General features: G+C 41.2%; 1 protein-coding gene across 1 annotated transcript in view; it reads right to left on the bottom strand.

Moving 5' to 3' along the window:
- Positions 1–18,742: 18,742 nt before the first annotated feature.
- Positions 18,743–21,917, bottom strand: part of mthfs (5,10-methenyltetrahydrofolate synthetase (5-formyltetrahydrofolate cyclo-ligase)) — a 54,211-nt gene continuing 51,036 nt past the window's right edge. The window contains exons 3-4 of the mRNA XM_073032964.1: positions 19,913–20,136; positions 18,743–19,378 (exon numbers count right to left, since the gene is read on the bottom strand). Coding sequence (XP_072889065.1) covers positions 19,913–20,136 — 224 coding nt within the window. The 3' untranslated portion in view covers positions 18,743–19,378. The remainder of the gene's footprint in view (positions 19,379–19,912; positions 20,137–21,917) is intronic.

Genomic DNA, 21,917 nt, shown 5'->3' with positions numbered 1-21,917 from the left:
TTTTAAAAAGTGGGGTTACATTAGCCACCCTCCAATCCTCAGGAACTAATCCAGAATCTAAGGAGTTTTGAAAAATTATCACTAGTGCATCCACTATTTCTTGGGCTACTTCCTTAAGCACTCTGGGATGCAGACCATCTGGCCCTGGGGATTTATCTGCCTTTAATCCCTTCAATTTACCTAACACCACTTCCCTACTAACATGTATTTCCCTCAGTTGCTCCATCTCACTGGACCCTCGATCCCTTACTATTTCCAGAAGATTATTTATGTCCTCCTTAGTGAAGACAGAACCAAAGTAGTTATTCAATTGGTCTGCCATGTCTTTGTTCCCTATGATCAATTCACCTGTTTCTGACTGTAAAGGACCTACATTTGTCTTGACCAATCTTTTTCTTTTCACGTATCTATAAAAGCTTTTACAGTCAGTTTTTATGTTCCCTGCCAGCTTTCTCTCATAATCTTTCTTCCCTTTCCTAATTAAGCCCTTTGTCCTCCTCTGCTGGTCTCTGAATTTCTCCCAGTCCTCAGGTGTGCCGCTTTTTTTTTGCTAATTTATATGTTTCTTCTTTGGACTTGATACTATCTCTAATTTCCCTTGTCAGCCACGGGTGCACTACCTTCCCTGGTTTATTCTTTTGCCAAACTGGGATGAACAATTGTTGTAGTTCATCCATGCGATCTTTAAATGCTTGCCATTGCATATCCACCGTCAACCCTTTAAGTACCATTTGCCAGTCTATCTTAGCTAATTCACATCTCATACCTTCAAAGTTACCCTTCTTTAAGTTCAGAACCTTTGTTTCTGAATTAACTATGTCACTCTCCATCTTAATGAAGAATTCCACCATATTGTGGTCACTCTTACCCAAGGGGCCTCGCACGACAAGATTGCTAACTAACCCTTCCTCATTGCTCAATACCCAATCTAGAATGGCCTGCTCTCTAATTGGTTCCTCGACATGTTGGTTCAGAAAACCATCCCGCATACATTCCAAGAAATCCTCTTCCTCAGCACCCTTACCAATTTGGTTCACCCAATCTATATGTAGATTGAAGTCACCCATTATAATTACTGTTCCTTTATTGCATGCATTTCTAATTTCCTGTTTAATGCCATCCCCAACCTCACTACTACTGTTAGGTGGCCTGTACACAACTCCCACCAGTGTTTCCTGCCCCTTAGTGTTATGCAGCTCTACCCATATCGATTCCACATCCTCCAGGCTAATGTCCTTCCTTTCTATTGCGTTAATCTCCTCTCTAACCAGCAATGTTACCCCACCTCCTTTTCTTTCCTGTCTATCCCTCCTGAATATTGAATATCCCTGCATGCTCCCATCCTTGGTCACCCTGGAGCCATGTCTCTGTGATCCCAACTATATCATATTCATTAATAACTATCTGCACATTCAATTCATCCACCTTGTTACGAATGCTCCTCGCATTGACACACAAAGCCTTCAGGCTTGTTTTTGAAAAGTGGCTCTTTTTGCTTTTTGCCCTGGATTTGCCTGCCTGCCACTTTTACTTTTCACCTTACTACTTTTTGCTTCTACCCTCATTTTACACCCCTCTGTCTCTCTGCACTTGTTCCCATCCCCCTGCCACATTAATTTAAAGCCTCCTGAACAGCAGTAGCAAACACTCCCCCTAGGACATTGGTTCCAGTCCAGCCCAGGTGCAGACCGTCCTGTTTATACCAGTCCCACCTCCCCCAAAACTGGTTCCAATGCCCCAGAAATGTGAATCTCTCCCCCTTGCACCATTTTTCAAGCCACGTATTCATCTGAAATAGCCTCCTATTTCTACTCTGACTAGCATGTGGCACTGGTAGTAATCCAGAGATTATTACCTTTGTGGTCCTACTTTTTAGTTTATCTCCTAACTCCCTAAATTCACAGTGTAAGACCTCATCCTGTTTTTTTACCTATATCATTGGTACCCATGTGCACCACGACCACTGGCTGTTCACCCTCCCATTCCAGAATGTCCTGCAGCCGCTCAGAGACATCCTTGACCCTTGCACCAGGAAGGCAACATACCATCCTGGAGTCTCGTTTGCGGCCGCAGAAATGCCTATCTATTCCCCTTACAATCGAATCCCCTATCACTATAGCTCTCCCACTCCTTTTCCTTCCCTCCTGTGCCGCAGAGCCACCCATGGTGCAATGAACTCGGCTGCTGCTGCCTTCCCCTGATGGGACATCTCCCCCAACAGTATCTAAAACAGTATATCTGTTTAGGAGCGAGATGACCTCAGCGGACTCCTGCACTACCTGCCGACTGCTACGCTGTCTAGTGGCCACCCTTTCCCTTTCTGCCTGTGTAGCCTTTACCTACAGTGTGGCCAACTCATTGAGCGTGCTATTCACGACTTTCTCAGCATCGCGGATGCTCCAATATGAATCCAATCGCAGCTCCAGACGCTCAATGTGGTCTGCCAGAAGCTGCAGTTGGACACACTTCCTGCACACATAGTCGTCAGGGACACTGGAAGTATCCCTGATTTTCCACGCTGCAGGATGAACAAACCACGGGGCCGATCTCAGCTGCCATGACTTACCCAATACTTGCCTCAACTTTTGAAACTTTCTCCTTTGAGAAAGTTTCTCCTTTCTTCTTTCTTACCCAGCCTTACCTCACTTGGAGTGAAACTCGTCCTCTGCCTCTTCTTGTCGAAGCCTCTTGAGTCAAAGCCTCAAATCTCCACTCCTTCACTGGCCCACTCACTCACTGGCCGCTTTCCACAGGCCACTCCACTTGAGGTAACCCTCTATTTATTTGTTTGAGCTTGTCAAAATGCTTGGTCACCTGACCTCAATTGCCCAATCAGCTGCTTTCTACTGAGTCTGAGCTATTCAAATCTTGATTGTCTAATCAACGGCTTTCTGCTGAGCTATTCAAATCTTGATTGACTTGATTGCACAGTCCAACTGCCAAAACTGCCAGAATCTCTTGAGTCAAAGCCTCAAATCCCCACTCCTTCACTGGCCCACTCACTCACTGGCCGCTTTCCAGTAAGTGTCCCAGGTATTCCTGGAAAGTATGAATTACTAGAAGAAGGGGAAGCTTCATAGATGAAAGGTTTAAAGTTGGTCTAACAGACCATCAGTGAGGCACACAGACTTTCCATGGCAAACATAACTGCTTAAAATGTGGCCAAGGAAATCAATCGAATTTGAGGAGGAAACTACAGCACTATGTGACACTTTTTTCCACCAATACTGTTGACAACTAAGTCAGTCCAGCAAAATGAGCACACACAAATTGGCTTAATATAGCAATGGCAAACTGTAAGGTTAGGCTCTAAAACTGTTGGTTTTCTTCTCCATTAAGCGTTGCTGAAGTCGCTCAATTTTCACCTTACAAGATGAATAGATTGGGAACTGAGAAACAGGCTTCTCACAACTTTCTGATGCTTCGATTTTTCATTGTGGTTGCTTGAGTCCACGTGTATCCACATATTTGCAAAAACCAAGCTTTGATGTAATACAGAATTATGTTTTGAAAATAAAATTAATTATATAAGTTTCAAAATAAAAAACCCTTTTGAGTTATAGTACACATTATTTATGCATGAACTAAACTGATGTGCTTATGGATACATGCCAATCCTTGCAAGAGAAAACTTCACTGCAAAATAACAAACTAGTATCACTGGCAAAGGCCTCATTTCATTGCTCCCTCTCCAGAACATGATTTCTTTCTTTCTTTTCAAATCTTTTTATTATTATTATTATCCAAAATAACAAAAGTACATCGAAGTAAATAACACTTACAATGTCTCAAAGGGAAAAAAAGACAATATTAAGGATTGAAAAATATAGTGACCCAAAAAAAAGAGAAGAAAAGAAAAACAACCCTACTAAAGCGAGAAAAAAAGTGAGAAAAAGAAGAACCCATTAGGTGTTGAGCCCCGGAGCCATGCGTCATACAAAAAGCTTCTAAAGATAAACATCAAACCGCCAGCAAAAAAAATTATACCAAAATTTACAATTAGATCCTAGAGGAAATCTATCAATTAACTCAAATGGTAGTAACAAGCAAATGAACCCCATCTTTTCTAAAAATTAGACGGTTCAACTTCTAATTTTCTCCAAACTAAGACATAACATCACTTGAGAGAACCATTGTGACAGAGCGGGAGCCGACAAATCCTTCCACTTCAACAGAATGGCCCTCCTAGCTATCAATGTAACAAACGCAACAACATGTTGGTCAGACAAAGAAATACCACGGATATTTTGAGGAATAATTCCAAAGAGCACAGTTAATTTGTTATGTTGTAGATTAATTTTAAGTGCTTTAGAAATTGTAGAAAAAAACGGACTTCCAAAACTGTTCCAGTATAGAACAAGACCAAAACGTGTGTGTCAGTGTAGCTGTCTCAGTTTTACATCTATCACAATAACTATCAACATTAGGAAAAATTTTAGACAATCTCTCCTTCATCAAATAATAACAATGTCCAATTTTAAATTGAATCAATGAATGGCTAGCACAAGTAGAGGAAGAGTTAACCAACTTCAAGATCCACATCCAGTCCTCCGTTATAAAAGTCAAATTAAGTTCCTTTTCCTAATCTTGTTTAATCTTAAAAAAAGGGCGTTTATCCCATTGTAATAATAAATCATAAATTCTTCCAATCGAACCCTTCATCAAAGGGTTCATACTCATAATAGTATCTAAAAGGTCAGCCTGTAATATGCAAGGAAAATTACTTAAATATTTTTGTAAAAAATGTCTAACTTGAAGACATTGTAAGGTGTGAATATGAGAGTATTTATTAACTAATTGTTCAAAAGACATCAGTCTATCTTTTTTAAATAGATCCAAAAAAGAATTAATACCTTTATTTTTCCAAAATAAAAAAAATTGGATAACTCAAAGAAGGCTTAAAAAACAAATTTGATAAATTAAACTACAAAGTTTAAAAAAATCTTTAATTTTTTTAAAGATTAAAATGAAAAAACCTCACTGCAAAATAACAAACTAGTATCACTGGCAAAGCCCTCATTTCATTGCTCCCTCTCCAAAACATGACTTCCTTTCTTTCTTTTCAAATCTTTTTATTATTATTATTATTATTATCCAAAATAACAAGAGTACATCGAAGTAAATAACACTTACAATGTCTCAAAGGGAAAAGAAATCTTAAGGATTGAAAAATATGATGACATAAAAAAAGAGAAGAAAACAAAACCCTACTAAAGCAAGAAAAAGGTGAGAAAAAAAAAGAACCCATTAGGTGTTCAACCTAATGCTCAGTCCACTGAAGCCCAAAGTTAAAGACACAACCCTAGCACCAATGCAGCCACACAGGCTATGTGGCTAATTGGCACATTCCTTCCAATGATATCAGTGCAGCTATATATATAGCTCAGCATTTCTTACACACAAACTTGTATCCTCAATTGAAAACCCTCAATTGAAAGTTGATGGGACACAAAGGATGGATAAGCAGAGAGAATGCATGGGATATAGTTGGACCAGGCACTACATGGATGTGTATTCCAGCTGAATTTTATAGTTCCATGTAATATAGAAGGCCATTTGGCCCATTAGATCTATATGAACACTATAGCAACCCATCAATCCCAATTCCTAACTCATGTCCATGTAACCTATGCTCTGTCACATGCCCATGAACTCGCCAATGATCTTCCTGCCATCCACTTACACCAGGGAAAACCTACAGTGGCCAATGGATCCATCTTGGAGATGTGGGAAGAAATAAAAGCACACAGAGGTAACCCATATGGTCATGGGGAGAACATGCAAACTCCATGCCAGCAGCACTGGGGTCAGGATCAAAGCCAAGTCAAAGGACCTGTGAGGTACCTGCTCTGTCACTGTGCTACCCTGGCAGTGCATGTAACTGATGGGATTGTCAGTATCTTAGGCCTCTGCTGTGGCCAGAGCCAAAGCAAGTTAACCATAATAATGTGTAATTGTACTATGAGAGATCATTTGGGACAATGATCCCATAACAATGATGCCTGGTTGGCTTCGTTTTTATGCCTGTGACTACAAAATGGCAGCTAAATCACCTTCACTAACATTGTCACAGAATACAGTACATGTATAATAAATTGATTGTCAATTCCCCTTTGATTTCGTAGACTGCAGTTTCCTATAACTCTAAATTTCAACTACACAAATGGGATAATCAATACTAGACAGCGACCCATGTAATTCCTAAGTGAAGGAATAACCAACAGTTGTTTGTCATGATGAAACTGATGCAGAATGTGAGCTTGTTGGGGCCAGGTCTCATTTGATCATTAAGAAAGGGTTGATAAATGCCTATTGCAAAATGTCTCGTTCTTCCCAAACCCATCAATTGTACAGCTGTCACCATGAAAATTTCACCTTCACACAAGTCAATATGTAGAAACACGAAATGGTGCAGCAGAGAGTACTCCTCTCTCCACGGAGCCTGTGTCAGCTACTAGGAAGAATAGGAACACATGCCTCTGAAAGAAAGCAACAACACTTCACCTCCAAATCATTTGGGGTTGTCTATTGTGTCCAGTGCTCCCGATGAGGTCTGCTTTATATTCGTGAGACCCATTGTAAATTGGGGGACCTCTTCGTTGAGCACCTCCACATCATCCACCACAAGCAGGACTTCCCGGCGGCCAAGAATTTTAATTCCGATTCCCATTCTGTCATGTCAGCCCGTGGCCTCTTCCTGTGCCAAGGAGAAGCCACCCTCAGGCTGGAGGAGCAACACCTTATATTCTGTCTGAGCAGCCTAAAACCTGATGGCATGAATATTGATTTCTCCTTCTGGTGAACAAATTCACCCCACCCCTTGTCTATTCCAAACTCTGACCTGCCTATTAATTCTCCTGGTTCCCATCTTCCTTCCCTTTCTCCTATTGTCCACTCTCCTCTCCTGTCAGATTCTCACTTGTCCAACTGTTGACCTTTCTCTAGCCCAAAACGTCAACTGTTTACTCTTTTCCATAGATGCTGCCTGGCCTGCTGAGTTCCTCCAGCATTTTGTGTGTGTTGCTGTGGATTTCCAGCATCTGCAGATTTTTTTGTGTTTATAAATTAAGTACTGTTACGAACCCCGTAACTGGGTCACTTACCAGCAAAGATAGAGAGGTCCGTTGAAGTCTGATGATACTATTTTTAACAGTATTTATTAGTAAAAATACACAAAAATAATATCAATGCAAACATACAGATAATATACATTGTCAATACTAAATCTAAAAGTGCGGGTATAATAATAATCAATAAGAAATAAGCTCTATCGTTGTCTAGGGGATAATGTATTGTCCGATGGAAATATAAATGTCACTCAGTTCATGCAGGCTGCAGCCTTTGGTTGGAGAGAGAGAGATTTTTAGAAACTTGCCGGCTTTCCTTTTTATGATTTCGATCCTTCGGGAGTCCCATTGGTGTGGCTGTTCACTTGTGGCCTCTCCTTTAGCTAAAGCCGTTCTTCCGTGATGAGCCCGCTACCCTGGCAAGGGAGGACGCACACGAGCCCTCACCGGCGTTCACTATAAAACGCTGTCACTGGCTTTCCAGCGTTTCTCCTGGTGCGTCTAAAGGGGTTGTTCCCCAGACCCTCTTTTATCCTTACTCACGGGGTCTCAGATGTCAATCAGGTTGGGATGATGCAATCCCTCAACCAGCCCACTCTGGTCATCCCCGAGGGGCTTCAATGAATAGTACAGTACTCAATACACAATTCCGTCTCCAAGAGACAATAGCCGCTATCAGGGGTTTTGTTTTCACTGAGGCCAGGACACATTCCAACCCTTGTGGATTCTGCGTGTCTCTCTCTCATTTCCTGGGTCCCAGACCCAAATTAATAGCGATCTTGCGATTCTCAAAAAGGAGGGGGCGACTTTGTACCCTTCGGCCCCTCAGAGTTGTGGCACATTCGTAACAGTACCTACAGTTTTGTGCATTGTTGCATTGTCTATAGTGGTTTACATGCAGAATGTATGAACAAGATTCATACAGGAGTAAACTAATGGCCTGTGATGAGGAATAGATGTATACACACAGACTATTCCGAAATTCTCAGTGATTCCTCTTGAAGAACTACACTCCATGCTCACTTCATTAGGTACAGGAGGTGCCTAATAAAGTGGCCACAGGGTGTATTTCTGGAAGTTCTGTGGTCTTCTGCTGCTGTAGCCCATCCACTTCAAGGTTCAAAGTGTTATGCATTTAGAGATGCTCTCCTGCACACCGTTGTTGTAACATGTGATTATTTGTGTTAATGTTGCCTTTCTGTAAGCTTAAATCAATGATCTCTCTCATTAATACGCATTTTCGCCCACAGAACTGCTGCTCATTGAGATTTTTTTTGTCTTCCCTACCATTTTCTGTAAACTCTAAAGACTGTTGTGTGTGAAAATCCCAGATCAATAATTTCTGATATACTCCAACAACCCCATCTGGCACCAACAGTCATTCCACGGTCAAAGTCACTAAGATCACATTTCTACCCTATTCTGACATTTGGTCTGAACGACGACTGAACCTCTAGACCATGTGTGCATGCTTTCATGCATTGAGTTGCTGCCACATGATTGGCTGATTAGATATTTCCATTAACAAGCAGATGTACAGGCGTACCTAATAAAAAGGCCTCTGGGTGTACAGTATATGACAAGCTTTAGATCATCCTGGGTTAGCAAAGGCTCCAACCAGGTGTAAGTCCTTGTCCCTTCAAGAATACTGATTGTGCTGCTTTTCAGCTAACGATTGCAGTGCACGAGCTGGCTGGTTGACAACTTCTTCTACTTTGATTACAGCTCAGATGTCAGGAGGTCAGGTGCTGGCAAATTTGACTGCTCAGTCTGCCAGGATGATTGACATTTGGTGGGGAGGAGGGACTCAGATGTGGTAAGAGACAAATAACATTCCACCTCTCACCCTACCTCAGCCACATTAGTCTGTGCAGTGTGTCACCCACTCATGAGAAATAGGGTCATAGGCAACTGTAAATAAGTTGTATGCTCGTAGGGTTTTTCTTATTTTACTTAATCTTCATGTTTTTAATTAACTTCTATCATATAAACACATACTTATGGAGCATCGAATGAAGCAACATGGAAACAAGCTCTGCAGCCAACCATGTCCAAGCTGGCCTTCAAGTTTCTGTCTATACCATTTCCATTTACCAGGATTTTATCCACAGCCTTCCATGCCTTGGCAATTCAAATCCTCTTTATAATTATTCAAGAGATGTGGGCTTCATAGGATGAGCGTTTAATTGTCCATCTTAATTGACTTTGAGAAGGTGCTGGTGAACCACTGTATTCCTTAAGGTGTTAAGGATAAACCTCCAGAATTTTTACCCAATGATAGTGAATCTCCAAGACAGGATGATGCATATCTAAAGGGATGCTTCCAGGTTCCCATTCTTTGCTGCCCTTGTCCTTCTAACTAGTAGAGGCTTTGGAAGGTGCTGCCTAAGGAGCATTGATGAGATGTTGTAGTATGTTTGCTGATATTACAAACTCCTGAAGACCTGATTATTAAAAGCCTGGTAGTGATGGCAGGCGAGGCCAACATTTATACTATTAAATGATTAAAGAACCTTGAAATTTTGAAAAAGGTCGAGAAGTTTCAGAAGAATGGGAGAAGAAGTGCTCCATGAAGAATTCAAAATGGAGTTTGGGCACTAGGAGGGAGGTAGACTCAAACTTGCAAGTCCATGTGGTGATCCTGGGAAATGGAAAAATGGGCTGGCATTGTCAGGGCAACACAATTTTAAAAACAATAACATCTCTAACTCTGGGATAAGTCAGAAAGTCAGAAGGCATGGGATTCAGGGAAGTTTGGCCAGGTGGATTCAGAATTGGCTTGCCTGCAGAAGGCAGAGGGTTGTGGTGGAGGGAGTACATTCAGATTGGAGGGTTGTGATTAGTGGTGTCCCACAAGGATCTGTTCTGGGACCTCTACTTTTTGTGATTTTTATTAACAACCTGGATGTGGGGGTAGAAGGGTGGGTTGGCAAATTTGCAGACAACACAAAGGTTGGTGGTAGATAGATAGATAGATACTTTCAACTTTTTTTCCCCAATGTCCCATACACTTGTTGTAGCAAAACTAATTACATACAATACTTAACTCATTAAAAAATATGATATATATCTAAATCACTATCTCAAAAAGCATTAATAATAGCTTTTAAAAAGTTCTTAAGTCCTGGCTGTTGAATTGTAAAGCCTAATGGCATTGGGGAGTATTGACCTCTTCGGTGTTGTTGAAGATTGCAGAGAGACATTGATAGGATGCAGAAGTGGGCTGAGAAGTGGCAGATGGAGTTCAACCCCGGAGAAGTGTGAGGTGGTACACTTTGGAAGGAAAAACTCCAAAGCAGAGTACTTGGTAGTGTGGAGGAGCAGAGGGATCTGAGGGTACATGTCCACAGATCCCTGAAAGTTGCCTCACAGGCAGATAGGGTAGTTAAGAAAGCTTATGGGGTGTTAGCTTTCATAAGTCGAGGCATAGAGTTTAAGAGTCGCGATGCAATGATGCAGCTCTATAAAACTCTGGTTAGGCCACACTTGGAGTACTGTGTCCAGTTCTGGTCGCCTCACTAAAGGAAGGATATGAAAGCATTGGAAATAGTACAGAGGAGATTTATCAAGATGCTGCCTGGTTTAGAGAGTATGAGTTATGATCAGAGATTAAGGGAGCTAGGGCTTTACTCTTTGGAGAGAAGGAGGATGAGAGGAGACATGATAGAGGTGTACAAGATAGTAAGAGGAATAGACAGAGTGGATAGCCAGCGCCTCTACCCCAGGGCACCACTGTTCAGTACAAGAGGACATGGCTTTAAGGTAAGGGGAGGGAAGTTCAAGGGGGATATTAGAGGAAGGTTTTTTACTCAGAGAGTGGTTGGTGCGTGGAATGCACTGCCTCAGTCAGTGGTGGAGGCAGATACACTAGTGAAGTTTAAGAGACTACTAGACAGGTATATGGAGGAAATTAAGGTGGAGGGTTATATGGGAGGCAGGGTTTGAGGGTCGGCACAACATTGTGGGCCGAAGGGCCTGTAATGTGCTGTACTATTCTATGTTCTATGTTCTGCCTCTGTCCATCCAGACACTTTTTAAATGTGTGGGAGTACCTGCCTCCAACTTCTCAAGCGGTGTGCTCCAGACTGCAAACACAGTCTAGGTGAAAAGATTCTTTCTCAAATGCCCCTGTGAACCTCTTACTTGTCATCTTAAACCTATTCCCTCTTGCTTTAGGCACCAAAGTAGCCTAATTGTATTTTATTTCATTTTAATATGGTCTTCATTTTTTCTTTACTTAAATCTATTTCAACTGTTTTAAATGCCTTGATTGTAAGAAACGTGAAAAGTTAGACGTTCCTTGATGACCTGACAAAAAGGTATCTTTATCCATCCACCAGCATCTCCTGATAGCCACCGATTTCAAATCTACTTCCTGTTCCCATTCCAACATGTCAGTCCATGGCCTCTTCTTCTGCTGCAATGAGGCCACACTTGAGTTGGAGGAACAACACATTATATTCCATCTGGGTAGCCTCCAACCTGATGACACGAACATCGATTTCTCGAACTTCCTGTAATTGCCCCCTCCCCTCTCCCTTACCATTCCCCGATCCCATTTCCTTCTCTCACCTTATCTCCTTATCCCTTATCATGTCCCTCTGGTGCTCCACCCCTTCCCTTATTTCCATGGCCTTCTGTCCTCTCCTATTAGAGTCCCCCTTCTCCAGCCCTTTATCTCTTTCACCAATCAACTCCCCAGCTCTTTTACTTCACCTCCTCCCTCTCTTCCAGTTTCACATATCACCTACCACCTTGTACTTCTTCCTCCTCTCACTCTGACTTCTCTTTCTTTCCAGTCCAGATGAAGGGTCTTGTCCTGAAATGTCAACATTGACTCTTTTCCATAGGCGCTGCCTGGACTGCTGAGCTCCTCCAGCATTTTGTGTGTGCTGCTTTGGATTTTATGCATCTGCAGGTCTTCTCATGTTTGTGAAAAAGGTATCTGAGCGATTTCGAGCAAGGTCTCAGGATCAGCCACTTTAGACTAAGATGCCATTTGTGCCTGGTCTACAGAAGTGATTCCATGACAATCCCTGAATCTATGAAGCAAAACGTGTGGCCACAGAAGTGGCAGAGGGTTCTAGCACAACTGACCCAGCATTATCCTTACTTCCATCCTGAACATGCAGAGAAAGCAAGTATCAGTGAAAGGAATCAGTGAAACATTTGGGAATTGGGGAAGGTGGAAAAATTTATTAGGAACATGAGGGGTAACTTTTTCACTGGGAAGGTGGACTATATATGGAAAGAGCTGCCACAAGAAATGCTTAAGGCAGTCACATTAATGTTTAGAACGTACTTGGACAGGTACACAGATAGGAAAGGTTTAGAGGGATATGAGCCAAGAAAGACAAATGGTACAAGCTTAGATGGGAATCTTGATCGACATAAACCATTTGGGCTGAAGAGTCTATTTCCAAACTGTCCGATTGTATGAGACCATAATACAAATCATTAAAACTAACAGACAGTTGAAGAAAGCAGAAGGTTAGCAAACTGTTGGTTTTTACCTCAAGTGGGCTGGAATGCAAGGGGGAGGAAGTCACAGTTCAAATGTGTGGCATCTTTTATCAGTCCACCTCTGGAGCCTTGTTTCTTCCTTGAAAGCCTGATAAAATGTCATCAACCTGAAAGTTAATCATTGTTTATTTTCCTACAGTTATTACGTGATCTGTTGGCTGTTTCCAGAACTATTTTCTCTGGAGATCTGTATACTGTTCTAGGAACCTACATCAGGAAACCTATTTTGGCCTTGCAGAGAATGCTCTGCAGGTTCACCAGAATACTAAATAAGGTTAAAGTGGTAAATTATGATGACAGGGTAAATAAATGTGATGTATTCCCTTGAGTGGAGGAGGCTGACGAGTAATCTGACTTTCCTGTATGAAAAGGACTGTCTATGATGGATATAGAGAAACTTGGAATAAACATCTGCAGGAAGCTCCAGCTGCAAGTGTGGGAATGTAGGATGGAAGGGTAATGAAGGGATGGCTGAGAATATGCTGTGGTGGAGAATAAGAAACTTCGGGGCTACATGGAAGGAATGCTGTATGTGGGATGGGCTGGCTTGTGGTTTGTGAAGAAGGAGGAAGGATGAGAGCTTATTACATAGGGTAGAGTGATCAGGTATGATGGGGGGGATGTAAGATACTGGTTGGTAATAGGAATTTTCAGCAGTAAGCTAGATTTATTTTTGTTGAGTGGGCACCCTTGGTTAGGGGTTTTTGAAGTTTGCAGAACCTATTGGTTGGTGAATTTGCAGGATCCAGGGATTTCCCCGGGGACTGGAATCCCCATCAGCTTCACTTAGACCGGACACTAATTATGTCAAAGATTTTGAAAAATTCCAGGGTGATCTCATTCTTTGTAGTACTGATGAAGATAGGTTTGTCACTGATCAACACCGGGATACAGTCATAGAATATAGAACACCCACAGTGGGCATAGTTTACAGTAGCTCGATTGCAGAAATGGGAACCAGCAGACAATGTATTATATTTACAGTATATGTATATTTTCTTTTTCCTTTCAGTTCCTTAAGAACAACTTGATCAACATCCACAGTCAGAGCAAGTTTATCCTATTGAGCCTGTCCAACTTCAGGATCTCCTCTAAAATAGTTGGGCTTTTGGTCCCAGCCTCAATCAATTCTCATTCACTAGCACTTGCAGTTTGGACTATTTGATGGGAGAAGCTTTCAGCCTGCTGTGTAAGCAAACACAGTGAGACAGCCGTGTCTGGAGAGCTTTCAAGCAGACAGAGCAGCCCCCACTTGGTTACAATTTCTACCTGCCAGGGACCCCCACAGACATCTGTTCCCCAGATCACAACATGGATTCTGCCCATGTAGAGACATGGTCATTACAATGTAACTCCAAGGGAAATGAAGGGAACTGCATCAAATATGTGCGCCCTCTTGGTAGATTAATCAGTCACTGTAAATCACCTCTAGTGCATAGGTGATCAAATATGGGTGGTAGAATGGATGGGACAGGTTTAGCTCTCATTCGGTACATGGTGTACACTTTACAAAGTTCAATATCGTGCTCAGTGTACTGTATTGCAGTTCTGCTCTAGTATCCCGTGTGTACAATGTTCAGTTGCAACGGGCCGTCCTTCAGTCCCATTTAGTGTTCTGTAAGTGCCTGCTGCACTGCTAAAGAAGGAAATTAAAATTCATGCTGCGTTGGCATGCTGTTGTAAAGCATTAGCGTCATACCCTGAGGAGTATAGGGAACACAATGAGAGAAAATCTGGATCAATGACTATTCTGCTGCAGCCCCTTTATGAATGTTAAATAGGAGCAGAGCAAGATTGTAAAGAACTTATGCTGTGTATGTGATGTGTACATGTCTATGATATGTAGATAAGTTAGAAATAATAATAAATTATACAAAATTGTGCCAAATTGAAAATAGCTTGTTAACCAGACAGCTTGTTGATGAATTGGGGAAGGAACTTAAGTTTTTGGTTATTGGAATGTATGCAATTGACAAAAGTTCGCCAAATTTAACTCAGAGGGTGTTCAACTAAAATTACATACACACAGTAGCACAGTGACAGCGGGACCTTTAAAATCCTTCCCCTTCTATTCCCAAGCCATTTTTGTCCTCAGCAGGAAACTTTTTTGATTCCAGCTGAAGCCCAATTCTAATGTGGTGAATGGATCCTAAGGCATTCAATGTGTACGATACTGCTGGTGGTCAGTATCCTTCACACAGGAACTAAAGTACTGGTGCGATGTGCCACTGTCACACTCCTATTTACACTTCTAACTACATATTTTGCAGTTACAGCAAATGAGCAGTTAGGTAAAAAGGGGTAGAAAAACAGTTTAAATTCCAGCATTTCTTCCTGACAACAAAGCACATCTAGATGTCATTCACATGGAAGAGACCTAAACTACTTTACGTACAGGACATTTTAGCAGTTGCAGACCAGAAAACAAATCGTCTCTCCCCTTCAACAATCAGCCAGTTTGTGTAGCCACATGCCCCATCTCAATGAGCACACAGTTGATAGCTGTGAGAACCTTTATTCCTGGCTGCTTGGCAACTGCAGGTTGCAGACATATGTACACAAAAGCCATGACAAACAGAAACAAAGTGATGGATTGCCATTAAAACAAAGCCCTAAAAGTGCTTCTCTCTCTCTCACGCTGTTGTTTTTCCTCATTTCTAGGTTCATCCCACCACTGCCTCAGCAATCTCCATCTTCTCAGTCGGCAGGAGGACAAGTTTACACTCTCAGGTTATGGGCTCTGAGGTGTTTGATGAGGCCAAGGTGGAAGCCACAGCCGGAAATCACAGAAGCAGAACTTATCAGCACAGCTCATCCACGCTGACCATATCCACCTACACTAATCCCATTTTTCACTTTAAGAACCATACCCCTTTCTTATCTAAGTACCTGTCCAAACGCCATATAAACAATCTAATTGTCTCTGTCCCCACTATCTAGTCAGGTAGATGGTTCCAGATAATCACCACTCTCTGTGTGAAAAACTTACCCCTCAAATCCCCTTTAAATTTTTCCACTCTCACCTGAAGCCTGTGACCTACTCTCCAGCCTTGGTAAAACTACCTTACTATGCTCCTTATTATTTTATAAACATCTATAATGTCAGCCTCCAGTGTTCTACTGTTAATGAAACAACCTATCTAATCCCTCCCTATAACAGTCCCCCAATCCAGGCCACATGCTGGGGAGTCTCTTCTGCGCGCTCTGTTGCAACTACAGCCTTCCTCTAGTGTGGTGACCAGAACTGTGCTACTATAAGGCAACAACTCATGCTCATTGCATCAGCCTATAAAGGCAAGTATTCCAAAAGACTTTTTTACTGCTCTATTCATGTGTCACCACGTTCGGGAAGCCATGGACCCAAGATTTCTCTGTTTATCAACTCTCTTAAGGTCCCTGCCATTTACTCTATGTGTCCTACCAGAATGTGACCCTCCCCCCCCCCCCCAGGTGCATTACTTCAAACTTGTCTGGATTAAATTCAATCTGCTATTGCTCCACTCAACTGCTCAGATGGTCCATGTCCCTCTGTGTCCTTAGATGACTATCTTCTCTATGACTCCACCAATTTTTGTGTCACCTGCAAACTTGCTCACCTTATCCTACATTCTCAACCATTCATGTATATGAACAATGAATGCTCATTGCACTGATCCCTAAGATACACCTCTTGTTTCAGATTTCCAGTCAGAAAAACACCCTCCACACCCAATGCAATGTTGTTACAGCTCGGGGTGTCGTGGTTCAGAGTTCAATTCCAATGCTGTCTGTAAGAAGTTTGTATGTTCCTTCGGTATTGTTTTCCTCTGGGCATTCCAGTTTCCTCCCACAGTCCAAAGACATAGTGGTTAATAGGTTAATTGACCATTGTCAATTGTCCAGAAATAAACTAGGCTTCAATAGATGGGTTGCTGGACAGTGCAGACCTTTTCTGTGCTGTATCTCTAAATAAATAACTTATTAAACTCTCTGCCTCCTGTCACCAAACTGATTTTGGATTCAGTATGCCAAAACACCCTATATCCCTCATTGCTGGTGGAAAAGCTCCATTCAGTGTAGATAGGCACTTCCATTGTATCCTGGATAATAGACTACCTGATTGACAGATCAGTTTGTGTGGCTTCGGAGCTGCTATAAGCAGCACTGTGGTCCCACAGGGGACTGTACTGGCCCCCTTCCTTTATAACTTGGACTTTAGATATAACACTGAGTCATGTCATCTGCAGAAATTCTCTAATGACTCAGCAATAGTTGATTTATAAAGGGAGGATGGAAGGATGGGTGGAGGACTTTGTCAAATGGTGCAAGCTGAAGTATCTGCAGCTCAACATCAGTAAGACAAAGAAGATGGTGACGGACTTTAGGAAGACTAAGCCTTCATTGCTCCCTGTTACTATTGACGGTAAGGACATGGATGTGGTGAGGACCTACAAGTACCTGGGGATACACCTGGATGACAGGCTTGAGTGGAGCAGCAACACAGAGGCTGTAAACAAGAAAGGCCAGACCCACCTCTAGTTCCTGGGGAGACTGAGGTCCTGTGGAGTATGCAGGCCTCTCCCTCATTTGTTCTACCAGTCTGTTGTCGCCAGTACAATCTTCTATACGGTGGTGTGCTGGTGCAAAGGCATCAACACAAGTGATGCCAACAGGCTCAATAAACTGATAAGAAAGGCTGGCTCTGTTATACAAATCAATCTGGACACTGGAGGCTGTGGTGGAACAAAGGGCCCCATGGAAAATCCTGGTAATTCTGGACAATATTTCTCGCTCTCTGCATGCCACCTTGGCTGAACAGAGCACTTTTAGTAATAGGCTAAGACAACTGTGCTGCTCCAAAGAGCGCTATATGAGTTCATTCTTACCCTTGGCCATTAAGCTCTATAATGAGTCAAGCTATAGTCAGCTGCATTTGGATTGCTGATAAATGGCAAAAAGACCAAAGTTATGGTGATAAGCAAAACTGCAATTCAAGCTGATATCTACATCGGAAACAGTAAGATCGAACAAGTGTCCTCCTTTGTATACCTTGGTGCAGAACTAAATGACACAATCAAATGCAGCAAGGAAATAAGGCAAAGGCTAGCAATGGCCCGCACAAACACTACCAAACTCTGGAACATCTGGAAAGCTAGATCTGTGAGCAATGACACCAAGATATGCCTCCTCAAGAGTCTCGTCTGGCCAGTAACCCTATATGACTTTGAAACATTGACCCTAAAAGCAGCTGATGAAAAGAAGTTGACAGCATTTGAGATGTGGACATACAGACAAATCCTCAGAGTATCATACACTGAAAGGAGATCCAACAATTTCATCCTAGAAAACATTGACATGAAACCAATACTTCTGGAAACCGTTATCCAAAGGAAACTTCACTATTTTGGACACATCTCAAGAACTGATGACACACTGGAATGCACTGTGCTTGAAGGTAGAGTAGAAGGAAGCTGCTCCCGAGGCAGACAGAGGACAACCTAGATCGCCAATATCAAGAAGTGGACCAGCTTCACCACAGAGATGCAAGAGGTTTGACTGCCGACAGATCGCAGTGGAAGAAAGTGGTTGCTGAGGCTCTGGCAGAGCATGGCACATGATGATGATAGTCAGGGAAGTGATTACCCGCTCCTGTTAGGCAGCTTCTCTTCTAATATTTGTATATCTGTGCAATTGTGATGCTATTGAGACAGTGTAATTTCCTTTGGGATCAATAAAGTATGTTTTCTTTGTGCCTTAACATTCTGAACCAGTCTATCATGAGGGACCTTATCAAAAGCCTTACAAAAATCAAGTAGACCTTCTTGAACAACCAAGCAACATTAGTTATCCTCCAGTCCTCAGTCACCTCACCTGTGGCTAAGACTGTTTTACCTATCTATCCAAGGGCCTCTGTAATTTTGGCACTATCCTCTCATAAGGTCCAAGTACGGTGTGGATTGCAGCAGATCAGAATGCCATTGCCAACAAGTCCACTGATAAGTACATCTGCATTATGGACCTTGATATGGTCGTCATGTAGAACTGGTGTTAAACAGTGCAGGAACAGAAAGTGGAGGCCAGAACCAGACTTACAACATCATGATGTGTAATTTCATAGGACAAAGAAGAATAAGTTTTCTTGTTTTACAAGAACAAAGAAATAATTGAACAAGTTGCTATAGCAAATCTTTTTATTAATTAAAAATGTTAAATTAAAATGTTAATTAAAGATGTATTTTATTTTCTTCATTTAAAAATATATAAATGTATTTATTTATTTATCAACATGCAGCACCGAGTAGGCCCTTCCGGCCCTTCACTGTAAATACAGAGTTGATTCCATTTAATTGGGACACATCGGGAAAAGTACATTTTGGCCTATTTAAGCAGCTGCCCTTATTAGCCAAAGTTTCATTGAACTGATTAAAAAGGTATAAAAGATATACAGAGTAGCCTTTAACTGATTAACATATTACTTAGGTGAAATACAGAACAAATCAGAACACTATCAATACTAACACAGTACTATAATAACTGTATTATTAGTTTCTAATAATTATTGATAGAGGAATTCCACGTACATTGCCACATTCTTTTGATTGACCGCAAATAAACAAAATTAGCTCATGTAGATAATGGACTGCCTTCAACAATGCTGTTGATGATTGCAGCCTCCAAATCTTCATGTTCATTGTAATATTCAAGATGATTGTCAGTACCTTCAAATTCTTCATAATTTCTGACTTGTTGAAATAATGAAATCCTTTCATTTTGACTCCCGCCGTTTCTGGCATCTCCAACCCTGAATGCTTGAAATCACAGTGAGCAAAACAATTTTGCATTGTCTTACTGCTTACTTCTCACCAACTATCAGTGACAAAATCACTGCTTTTTGAACACAATCACACACAACTGACGCTATTTAAAAACTGTTCGCTCTAGGCACGGTGCAACAGGTGTTTGATGCTACTTAGAAATTGTTCAGCAACAGTCTCCTACCCAATTAAGTGCTATAGTATCCCAAATAAAGGAAGGGAATCACAGCTAGATACTGGTCTTTAAGTTGTCCCAAATAAGCAGCTGCATCCATTAACCAATGGCTCAATTAATCAGAATCCTCTGTATTTTTCCAGTTTTATGAAGCAATTCGTAAGTTGTACTTTATTTCTTATCATCTGTGCCATCAATGTTTTTCACAACAGATCAGCAGAAATTGAGATTCTTTTCCTATTAACATTAAATTGTTTTTGCAATGTGATTATTCTTTTCAACATTCATGGATAATTGCTGTCCTTTATTTAAAATGAGCTTCCTGTCTAATCCACAAGCTCTGATGAACTCACCTATGGCATCTCGTACAATACTTCATCAATTGGTTTATCATTTTCAGTTACAGGCACTAGATCACATATCTGCTCCTTGAAGGCCAAGGCAATAGTGTAGGGTCTGCCCTTTGGCTGCGCCAGACAACGCTCCAGGTAAGTGTCATAGTAACCTTTCCCTCTTCCCAATCTGTTACCATGTTTGTCGAAACCAAGACCAGGCATTAGGATTAGATCAAGGCCTCCTGTTTGAAAGAGAAAATAATATTAATGATATAACAATGCTAAGGTTAAAAAAGCACTCTGCTATAACTGTATGTCAGAAGAGAGTTGCTAGCTAAGGGACTTGCAGAAATACACACAATGAGTACATGTTTGGGGTCCTCTGCTGTTGTAAGCCCATCCACTTCAAGGTTTAAAATGTTGTGCATTCTGAGATGTTCTGCTGCACACCACTGTTGTAACACATGGTTATTTGACTGTCACCTTCTTGTCAGCTTAAACCAGTCTGGTCATTCTCCTCTGATCCCTCTCATTAACAAGGCATTTTCACCCACAGAACTGCCCCTCAGTGGATTTTTTTGTTTTGTTTTTCACACCATTCTCTGGAAACTCAAACTAAAACTCTGCATTAACATCCCAGGGGATCAGCAGTTTCTGAATACTCAAACCACCCCATCTGGCACCAAAGTCACTTAGATCACATTTCTTCCCCATTCTGATGTTTGGTCTGAACAGCAACTGAACCTCTTGACCACATCTATATGTTTTTATGCTTTGAGTTGACTGATCAGATATTTACATACAATGAGCAGGTGTGCGGGTGTACCAAATAAAGTGGCCACTGAGTGTACATCCTGTTTTTCTTTTTCATGTGTTGCATGGGCTGCTGTCAAAACATTCTGTACTACGGCTGTGTAATTTTTATTCAATACAGTAGAAAAAGATAGTATAAAAGAACAATATAAGGGTTTAGTAAAGTTTAATAAAGCTGCTGTGAAATACCTCAGGATTTTAATTAAAAATAATGCAAGTTGTCATTGTTGCCCTTGGGATATCTGTTGGGCCAACAAAATTACAGTCAACTCCTTGTCTAACATATCATACTGTTGATGTGGAAGTATTAGACTATTTAGACAATGATTATGACGTGGGAATGCTGGACATGACATTCTAGAAAAAGCTCTGCACAACTTTTAAGAAATAATACAAAACCCTGGTATTCTACAGGTAAAAATTTTGCAGATGCTGGAAAATTGTAGTAAGAACAGAAATTAGTCACATTTTTTAGGCCAATGACCTTTCATTAGAAATAAATATAAACTATTTTAAGACAAGAAATAAGTGACACTATTATTAGTTTGAGAAAATGTGAAAGGTTGAGAAAATATAAAGGTTACTGTTAACAGGTTTGTAAAAATGTCATTTTCATCTTTTTCATGGTATTTTAACGTTTTTTACAGTTGCTTACTTGCATCAGATGAACAGGTTTCTGAACATTAATGGATATTAGGATAATAGAGTATACAGGTGTCCCCCACTTTACGAAGGTTCGCTTTATGCCACTTCGCTTTTATGAAAGACCTACAGTAGTACCTGTTTTCGCTAACCGAAATAAATCCGAAGAGAATTTTCGCTTTTACGAAAAAAGGTGCCCACTTTAAACTTGTGTTTACCCTGAGAAAAACTACCATGACTGTGAAGACTTGCACGGACAGGTGTGTGCGCATTCAAGTACATGGGCATGCGTGTATGTGTCAATTTTTTTCTACAAATTGGTTTTGGCTATATCTTCCCGATTCTGGTACGTGAAAACACATTATTTATATTTTATATAGGCTGTGTATTTATTATATCATTCTTGATTTTACTATATGCTAGTGTTATTTTAGGTTTTATGTGCTATTTGGGTATGATTTGGTAGGTTACTTTTTAGGTCTGGGAACACTCAAAAATTTTTCCCATATAAATTAATGGTAATTGTTCTTCGCGTTACGCCATTTCAGCTAACGAAAAGTTTTATAGG

The sequence above is a fragment of the Hemitrygon akajei genome, chromosome 30 (genome assembly GCF_048418815.1).
Source record: "Hemitrygon akajei chromosome 30, sHemAka1.3, whole genome shotgun sequence".
NCBI classification, from domain to species: Eukaryota; Metazoa; Chordata; class Chondrichthyes; order Myliobatiformes; family Dasyatidae; genus Hemitrygon; species Hemitrygon akajei.
Note: the sequence above shows the minus strand (reverse complement) of the source record. Positions and strands in the feature narration are given on the sequence as shown.